At 40.7% G+C, this 9,564-nt stretch overlaps 2 protein-coding genes across 7 annotated transcripts in view; one reads left to right on the plus strand and one right to left on the minus strand.

The window, feature by feature from the left end:
- Positions 1 to 320: 320 nt before the first annotated feature.
- On the minus strand, positions 321 to 7,556 carry LOC143031373 (uncharacterized). 4 transcript variants are annotated; one of them, XM_076195103.1, is made up of 4 exons: positions 7,424 to 7,556; positions 6,184 to 6,362; positions 5,825 to 5,977; positions 321 to 2,200 (listed from the first exon to the last, which is right to left on the minus strand). In XM_076195103.1, the coding sequence occupies exon 4, from the start codon at positions 2,162 to 2,164 to the stop codon at positions 1,379 to 1,381; it is 786 nt and encodes a 261-aa protein (XP_076051218.1). In that variant the 5' UTR covers positions 2,165 to 2,200; positions 5,825 to 5,977; positions 6,184 to 6,362; positions 7,424 to 7,556; the 3' UTR covers positions 321 to 1,378. The 4 variants fall into 4 exon arrangements, with proteins under 4 accessions (XP_076051218.1, XP_076051219.1, XP_076051220.1 ...); XM_076195104.1 differs by lacking the exon at positions 7,424 to 7,556 and adding an exon at positions 7,185 to 7,282; XM_076195105.1 differs by lacking the exon at positions 7,424 to 7,556 and adding an exon at positions 6,519 to 6,686.
- An 81-nt stretch (positions 7,557 to 7,637) lies between these two features.
- Positions 7,638 to 9,564, plus strand: part of LOC143031371 (uncharacterized) — a 41,902-nt gene continuing 39,975 nt past the window's right edge. For 2 of the 3 annotated variants that reach the window (XM_076195098.1, XM_076195101.1), the window contains exon 1: positions 7,638 to 7,795. The gene's annotated coding sequence lies outside the window, so the exon portion shown is untranslated. The remainder of the gene's footprint in view (positions 7,796 to 9,564) is intronic. The other variant, XM_076195100.1, reaches the window with a different exon arrangement.

A 9,564-nucleotide genomic window follows, 5' to 3' on the forward strand; every position in this document is an offset into this window, starting at 1 on the left:
AACTTGCGCACCACTCCGGCCACTTTGCCTCTCCTACTATGGGCGTGAATTCTCGATCGTTTCACCACTTCCCGAAGCTCAAGGTTTGTGTAGCTGGGCCGCTTTTTGTAGTTTCCTGTGGATATTGATGAGGTGGTTCTGTTCTCGGTCTTCCTCGTTATAGAACCACCAGTTCTTACAGTGCTGGCAGGCCTGCTTTTCCCTTGGGATGGAGGCACCCCCCCCCCCCCGATAGCCGCAGTTGGGTCAGATTGTCAGGCCAACACCTCTATCACCAGCCAGTTCCAGTTTGCCCAACTAGTTTTTAAAATCTACAAATAAAGGAGTCACCTATTTAAGCAAGACCTTTATTATTCAAATTATCCTACAAACTTCTTACCTAATATTGAGACATAAAGAGCTACAAGAATGGTTTAATAAAATGCACACTACACTAATGACAATATTATTCAAGGTGGAAACAACCATGGCAACAAACATCATTTCACTTCCCTTGTCCCTGTTCCCAACTCCAACCTCCAGATCGTCACCGTTGCCAACAAAATATTTCATAACAACTGCATCCTCCGTTTCCTACATACTTACACTGCATTTTATAATGCATTAATGCATCATCGCTAACAACGCTGTCAACACTACAGTAAACACATTTTCCATCTTAATATAAACATCAATGATACCCAAGGGGCACGGGATCGCGGGCTGGTGTGCAATGTGGTGAGCCGCATATAATTTCAGTCTCGACATGGATGTTCAACACCGCGTATATCCATCACCGTGGAAACCTATGTTGAAAACAAAACATATTCCTTACAGTAGTCATCCATGGATTTTCAAAAATGTTTGTTAAACCAATATGTTAGAAGACGACTTTGTCTTGGTTGTTAAAAACTTTCCCACTTCTTTGCAAATTATTATCACCTGACATGACAACTTTACATATTGTTTGCATGAAACAAGTTGTTAAAGACACTGTGTCGACCTATGGTAGATCACAAATCCTGATGCCTAGACTCATCCTCCAACAAGGAACGCCCACAAAACCTGTACATTGCAAATAACCTAACAAATAAGATATCCACAAACTACAACCCCGAGTCCTAATATAAATATGTCCTACATCCCAGCAGGTGTCAAGGGATAAAACAAGGTGAATATTCTAGATTTTGGCACAATGCCAATACTCGTAATTGCTGCCAAAACATTATTAAGGACAACATGCACCCCCAGAGTTCCTAGTATCAGTCCTTGGGCCTTTCCCCAGATATCTCTGGGGAGCAACCTTGAACTATTGTCTGTTGCAATGGGGTCCAATGCGGGTCATGCGGTGATATTCGAGGTCACGTTTCGCAATGAAAGCTGCGTCGCAAAGTTCACACTATAAATGTTTCCCCACAGAGTGGTTCGTCACATGACGTCCAAGACTTGTCTGTGTTGTGAAAGCCGCGTCGCAAAGGTTACACTGGAAAGGCTTCTCTCCTGTGTGGGTCATCATGTGGGTTTTGAAATGACCTTTCCTTCCAAAACCAGCGTCGCAAAGCTCACATTTGAAAGGCCTCTCTCTTGTGTGGGTGATCATGTGACATCGGAGATTTGACTTTGTTTTGAAAGTTGCGTTGCAAAGGTCACATTGGAAAGGTTTCTCTCCTGTATGGGTCATCTGGTGATATTTGAGGCCACGTTTCTCAATGAAAGCCGCGTCGCAAAAGTTACATTGGAAAGGCTTTTCTCCTGTGTGGGTCCTCATGTGGTTTTTAAGATAATCTTTTCTTCCAAAAACTGCGTCGCAAAGCTCACACTTGAAAGGTTTCTCTCCTGTATGTGTCACCACGTGAAATCGAAGATGTGACTTTGTTTTGAAAGCTGCGGTGCAAAGGTCACACTGGAAAGGTTTCTCGCCTGTGTGGGTCATCACGTGGCGTCCAAGATTTGCCTTTGTTGTGAAAGCTGCGTCACAAAGGTCACACAGGAAAGGCTTCTCTCCTGTGTGGGTCATCATGTGGGTTTTGAAATAACCCTTTGTTCTGAAAACAGCGTCGCAAAGCTCGCACTTGAAAGGCTTCTCTCCTTTGTGGCTCATCATGTGACATCGAAGACGTGACTTTGTTTTGAAATCTGCGTCGCAAAGGTCACACTTGAAGGCTTTCTCTCCTGTGTGGTCCATCACGTCCAAGACTAATTGGGTTGTTCAATCCCGGTCCTGAAAATGAAAAATAAAGCTTTTAAACTTTTATAGTCTTTTGTAGACAAGAAATGTATTGAATATTGAATATAAAGTATGAATTAAGAATCAAAATATTTAAACGTCGAAATACATATGACCACCATGATAATCCATATGTCGCACAAAATACTGAGAAATAAACAGGAGAATATGTTTCCTGTCATTTGACACTACCAACACCCTCTCAACAAATCCTCTCCCACACACACTACTAGCAAACAGAGAGAGCCAAGTCTGTTTGTTGTCATTTGGCATACATGACATGAGTAAAACGATCATTCCAAATTCCAATTTTGGCAACAACTGGTCCTACATTGTCGGAGGGGTTTCGTGACAAACAACAACTCTGGAGACACCAGTGCTCAACGAAGATGTATCACACGGCCTCTGTCGATAATTTTACTCTATTGGCGTCTAAAACGGCTGAATAGGTTGAGTTCTTGGGGAGTGGGTACTCCATGGATTTTATCCTGCGACCGAATACCAGAACCTGTTATCGGCAGAAGGATCACTTGTCACTTTTTTTTTTCTTGCCTTGTCACTGTAACCGCTGCTCATGCTATCCGAACACATTGGAAGAAGCCTCTTTCGATCATGTCCTAATGATAGATACAAATTTCACTGACATTTATTGGATGTCAGTCAAGACAATCACTGATAAATTTAGAGTGCAACACCTATACGATAAACATTTTTCTTGGTGGGAATCAATAAAAAAAAAAAAATTATAAAAGTGATACACTGCCGAACGAAGCCGCGACGAGAGCTTCGAGACGCTATGTTTGTTTTGATAGATGCCGAAGTCGAAGAAATTAAAGCACGATAAACTGGTTTAACCTAGACTCTTACGAGGTTGGGTACCCATCGTCATCGTCAAAATGACACTGATGGGACTGGGCAGATAATACAAACATGGCGTTTCGAAGCTCTCGTCGCAGCTTCGTTTGGTAGTGTATTTGCCTTTAGCAAGGTTTCCTGTTATTGATTTCCGCTAGGTGTGGAGGAGGAATGGGGATGGTTCAAGTAGGGAGTCACAAAGTGTGCAAGGATGGTGTGTGGAACAATAAGGACTGGGGGAAATAGAAGGAAGGGTAGTGAATGGTGGGATGAGGAAACAAAGAAGGTTGTAGAAGAGAAGAAGCGAACTTTCACAGATTGGTTACAAAATAGGACGAGGGAGAGGTACAAAGAAAAGAAAAGAGAAGTAAAGCAAAAGGTAAAGGAGGCAAAGAGGAGAGCAGATGTGAAGTGGGCCAAGAGTATGACAGAATTTTTTGAAAGTAATAAAAAGATGTTTTGGAAAGAAATTAAGAGAGGAAGAGGAGGCGAATCAAGTAGAGAAGAAAAGGTAAAAGGTGCAGATGGAGAGATGATAGTGGAAGAGAAGGCAGTAAGGGGAAGATGGGCAGAATATTTTAGGGAGTTGCTAAATGTGAAGGAGGATAGGGAGGGAAAGATAGTTGCAGTGGGAAATGCTAAGAAAATGAGAGTGATGAGTGAGGAAACTGGCAGAGAAATAAGGATGGATGAAGTGAAGGCAGTTGTTAAGATGATGAAAGCAGGTAAGGCACCTGGTCTGGATGGATGCCATGCAGAATGTCTAAAAAAAAAGGAGGTACAGTGATGGTGGACTGGCTGGTGAGGTTGTTTAATGTTTGCTGGAGAGAGGGTAGAGTGCCGGAGGACTGGAGGAGTGCCTGTATAGTTCCACTTTACAAGGAAAAGGGGACAAGTGTGAGTGTAGTAGATTTAGAGAGGTTAGCCTGTTAAGTATAGTCGGGAAGGCTATTGGGAGGATCTTGATTCAGAGGATTAGGAGAGGAAAAGAGGGAATAATTGGTGATATAGTGTGGATTTAGGACAGGTATAAGTTGCGTAGATAAGATTTTTGTGGTAAGACATATATGTGAGAAAGATATAGGAAATGGGGAAGGATATTTTTTGGGATTTTATGGATCTGGAAAAGGCTTATGACAGGATAGACAGGAAAGCACCGTGGGAGGCTTTGCAGATATATGAGATAGGAGGAAAGCTTTTAGGAGTTGTCAAGAGTTTTTACCAGAGTAGTAGAGCATGTGTCAGAATTAGAAATGGAGAGAGTGAGTGGTTCGAGGTAAAGGTGGGACTTCGTCAAGGATGCGTTATGTCGCCCTGGCTGTTCAACTTATACATGGATGGGGTAGTGCGAGAGGTGAATGCTAGGGTAGTGGGTCAGGGATTGGAGATGGTTAAAGAAAATGGAGAAAAGTGGGAGGTGAGCCAGCTGTTGTTTGCGGACGACACTGCGCTTGTGGCAGGATCGGAGGAGGGATTGAGGAAGCTGGTGGCAGAGTTTGGGAGAGTATGTGATAGAAGAAAGCTAAAGATAAATGTGGGTAAAAGTAAGGTGATGAGATGTACAAGGGGTGAAAGTGGCAGTAGACTGGAAGTGAGCATTAAGGGAGAGCGACTGGAGGAAGTGGATAGTTTTAGATACTTGGGTGCAAGTGTAGCAGGAAAAGGTGGAGTGAAGGTGGAGGTAGAATGTAGATTGAGAGAAGCGAGTAAATGCCTTGGTGGATTAAAAAGTGTAATGAGGAATAGACATTTAGGAATGGATGCGAAGAGGAGACTGTATGAAGGAGTGATTATGCCAACAGCACTGTATGGGGCAGAAACGTGGAACATAAGAGAAGAAGAGAGAAGGAGTTTGAATGTGTTTGAGATGAGGTATCTGAGAAGTATGGTGGGGGTTACTAGGCTAGATAGAGTGAGAAATGAGGAGGTGAGGAGGAGAACAGGGGTGAAAAAGGAGCTGTGAGATAGGGTTGATGAAAGAATATTAGGATGGTTTGGACACATGGAAAGAATGAGTGAAGAAAGACTAGTAAAAGTGGTATGGAAGGCAGATGTGGAGGGAGTGAACATGAGGGGACGTCCTAGGTTGAGGTGGATGGATGGGGTGAAGGGGGCTTTGGGGAAGAGGGGAATGTCTGTTGAGGAAGGGAGAGGATGGAAGACAGAGGTGAGTGGAGAATGGTTGTATATGGATGATGTTGTGATTGCATGAGGAGGAATGGGCAGGGGGGTGGGGTAGTATGTGTGAGTAAATTTTGACGCAGCCCGAAGGGATTTCTCCCCGTCCTCTCCTTATATGCAAGGGGGGACGGAGAGGGGGGGGGTCGCCGATTAAATGAAGCGGCCTTGCTGTGGATATGCTGTGTCTTGTGACACTGCTTCTGACCCAGGGCGGTGGGCAGGGTGCAGGGATGACCCGTCATCCAGGAGGTGCTCAGATGAGAGGGAGGGTGGGAGGGGTGTGGAGTGTATTTAGGGATGAAATGGGTGGGAGTGTTTTTTATGCCTTTCCCTTTTTGGCTACCTCCCTTGGAAGGGGGACAAAGCCTTGGTCTATGTACATCCATAAGGTTCCACCCCCCACCCCCCCGTTGTGGATTCTTATATGGCATTTCAGATTGCCTAACTGGGAAAATGATGCTCCACAAAGTGTACATTTATGACAATTCTCCCCCCCTGGATGAGTTCTTATGTGACTTACCAGATGCACAGACCGGGAAAATGAAGACATCACACAAGTACATTTAATACGAGGTTTCTCACCTGTCTGACCTTGTAGATAGCTTTTCGGATGATGAGACTGTGAAAATGAAGCATTGCAACAATTGCAATCATTTTGACTATTCTGATGGTCTTTCAGTTTGTCAAGGGCAGGGGCTGTAGCCTCACAATGGATATATTCACAAGATTTCTCTCCTGTGAAAGTGTGCATACCCATTTTTATACAACCAAAGTCAGATAAAGAATAATCATAATGAGTAGATTGTGAGGTTTCTCTCACATGTTAAAGAATTCCCTGAAACTGTCAGTATGTGGATGTCTAGACCAACAAAATGTACACTTATACATATCTTTATATACCATAGTGCTGAGAAAGGCAATTTGTATATAAGGCTTCTTACCATCTAGCAATAGTTGATTGGTTTTACACAAATCTTGCTCAATCTTGGTTCTCTCTGAACTTCACATGATCAACCTTGGAGCAAAAGACAAACTGCTGTCTTCTCTTCCTTTACCAACTTTTCATTTTCATCCTGTATTCCTGTCTCAATGGACGAATTGGAGTCATGTTTCTTGCAACCTGCAGAACAGTTAATATTATTAGTGCGACTTTGAAGGAAAGGGAGGGGCATGGAAGGTTAAATGTGCCATAATCATGGTACATGTTTTGTGGCATTTCATTTTGTTATTAAGTGAGAAAGAAAAGGGGGAGGGGACATACACAATGGTTGCTCACATTAGGTTAGGTGTGATTTAATTCGCCGTTATCTAATCTGGAGCACTGAGGTGCATCACTAATATCTCTCCCATTATGCCTGCATAATGTATAGCAAAATCAGACAAGGTGGCTTAATATTTATGTCTCTACCTGTGAATGAAAATTTCATGAAATAAATTTACCTTTCCTTTAAGTTAATGGACGAATTAATCTACAAAAGGTTTCAGTTTAGTATTGGGTACATTTTGCATGCCTGATAATTATAATATATATTTACTTTCTAAACTACAACCTAGGTCTTTACATATATCTGAATAGCATTAAATTGCTCCTTCTGAAATATAAAAATGAAACCTACATGATTGTTTGAATTACTCTTATAGTACACAGAGTAGTCAACTGGTACATGCAAATATAATAAGACATGGTTACTGACATAATGATAATACTAATAGTAGTTTGACTATCTTTACTGTCCATTATATTGTAAACGAAATATAACTATCAACAACAACAACAAAAACCTGCTTTAAGTGATTAAATGTACCCAGTCTACGGTTGTCTCTTTGGCTAGTTATCAATTTCTATTTCTTTACACAATTAAGTAAAACCTCAAGTCTAGCCAACGTTTCCCAACCTGGGTGCTGAAATCAATTATAGGGGGTCCTTGGATGCAATACATACATACACTTTCCTTTATTCTTCTTGTAATAAAATATCAATTAGGGGATGTTTGTCTGCTTATGCCTTACTACAGGCGTTATTAGGGGTGGGAAGGTTACGAGACGCTGGTTTAGCTTGTAAGAGAAAAAATCCTTATCATGCACATCCAGCCTTACTATCAAGAGACGTATGCCACGATTGTTTTGATTTCTTATTTTACTTAGCAATACTGTAAATGCTGTAGAAAAAGTATATTGTACCATTAAAGATGATTTCTAATTTAGTTGCGTTACTTCGTACGTAAACCTGTTTTTTCAGTGATTAAATTCAATGCATAATATTCATATCTGGAATTAAGTTTATTTATCTATTTGTTAGCTTGTTTATGCATTATTTTATTAATCATTAATTTCTGTTTTCATAGAAAAATTACATTCTTTCGTCAAGAAAATAATTTTCATGTTTAACGTATAGTGCCGTGTAATCCTTCTAATTTTGTTTTGTTGACTTCCTTTCTACACGCCCATTTATTTTTAGTTATTTTTCCACCAAAGATAATGAATTTTTCGTGTTCAAATTGCCAAAACAAGCGAAAATAAGTGGGTGATACAGTGAGTTGGAGAAAGTTAAAAGTATGTAACAAAGTGATGACATAATACATAATAATGGGATGAAATACGATTATATCGGTGGGGGAAGAAATGAATACTGTACAACATTTACATGGTATGATGGTTATCAGAAAAGAATATAATGCTAATGTCTCTCTTATGCTTATGTTTTACGTGTATCTTACTTTTGACTTTACTAACCGTTCACTGATTCAGATAACAAGAAAATTGTAGAGAAATACAGAATTTCTTGTTACATTTTCAGTTGAGCTCAAAACTATAATCATGGGAAGTCTAATCCAATAGTTACATGGAAGGTAGTGTTTCCTTACACACACACACACACACACACACACACACACACACACACACTTTCAACGAACGGACGGCTTGACGAACGCTCTGAAGAAAAGTGCAGATTGTGGATACCAACGCAAAGAGAAGTGCCTTTTTGTATTTGCAGGGGGGGGGGGAATTGCTCGTGAGGTAGTGGGAAAGTAAGGAAAGAGGAGAGGGGGAGGGATTACTGGGGAAATGGAAGGTAATGAGGAGGTGGAGGAAATGGCCCTGACGGGCCGCCGGGTAGACAAGAGACCCCAAGACGAGTTGGATGATAACATGTCTAATAGGAATGTGAAGATTAGAGGTATAGATAGGAGCAATATAGCAGAAAGTGATGAGAATATTTTCAAGGGATTTAAAGAGAGTGGGGGGGACTCAAACCCCCCCCCCGACTGACAAGACTAGAGATGAAGGTTGATAAGGTGATCGAGGACTTGGAGAGTAGGTTAGGTCATATGAACACCATTTTAAAAAGGGTTGAAAGATTGGAAGAACTGGAAAAGGCGAATAAAAACTTAACTGATGAAATAGAAGAACTAAAAAGACAGTTAAGAGAGGTAAAGGGGGAGAATGAGGAATTGAAGAAGAATAGTAAAGAAAACAGAGAAACAATAGCTAAAGAAAGTAAAAATTGGAAGCAAACCCAAGAAGGAAATAAGATTTCATTCACTGACATAGTCAAACAGCAATTGAAAGAACATACTGAAGACTCAGTTATTAAAGTGATGAGACAAAAGGAGAATATAGTAAGGGATTTAGCAGACAAGAAGAAATGTATAATTATATTAGGAATGGAAGAGAAACACAACACAGATAGAACCACAAGAATCAAAGAGGAAAATGAAAAAGTAAGCCAATTACTAGAATCAGTTCAGGAAGATGAACCAGGAATTATGAAACAAATCGAAGAGAAATTTAGACTCGGAAAGTATAGCACAGACAAGACCAGACCAATTAAGATCAAATTCAAGTCACAAACAACGGCAGAGAATATCTTATCCAAAACAGGGAAACTAGCAACAAGTGAACAACACAAAAAGATATGGATAAAAAGAGAAATGAATAAAGAGGAAAGAGAGGAAGAAAAGCAGAAAAGACTGGAAGCTAAGACAAAAAACGAGAACAGAACGGAGTCAGAGAAAGAGAGATTCTATTGGAGAGTAGTGAACATGAAACTAAGGAAGTTCGACATACAAAAGAAAAACATAAGGGAAACAGAGAACACAATGGAAGTGGCAGAAAACTAAGAGTGTCTTACACAAATATAGATGGATTAATAACAGGATTGAATGAGCTGAATGATTATTTGAAGGAAAAAGAACCGGACATAATGGGAATTGTAGAAACAAAATTAAAAGGCCCACTACCACCCAACAGTGTAGGACATGATGCATACAATTATTGGATTAGAAACAGAGAGAAAAAGCAAGGGGGTGGAGTTATGTTCC

The sequence above is a fragment of the Oratosquilla oratoria genome, chromosome 12 (assembly GCF_046742065.1).
Source record: "Oratosquilla oratoria isolate Oo_2021 chromosome 12, ASM4674206v1, whole genome shotgun sequence".
Taxonomy (NCBI): domain Eukaryota; kingdom Metazoa; phylum Arthropoda; class Malacostraca; order Stomatopoda; family Squillidae; genus Oratosquilla; species Oratosquilla oratoria.

Bases quoted from the DNA above. Each gene is read 5' to 3' on its own strand.
- LOC143031373 (XM_076195106.1), bottom strand. From the start codon at position 2,164: ATGGACCACACAGGAGAGAAAGCCTTCAAGTGTGACCTTTGCGACGCA.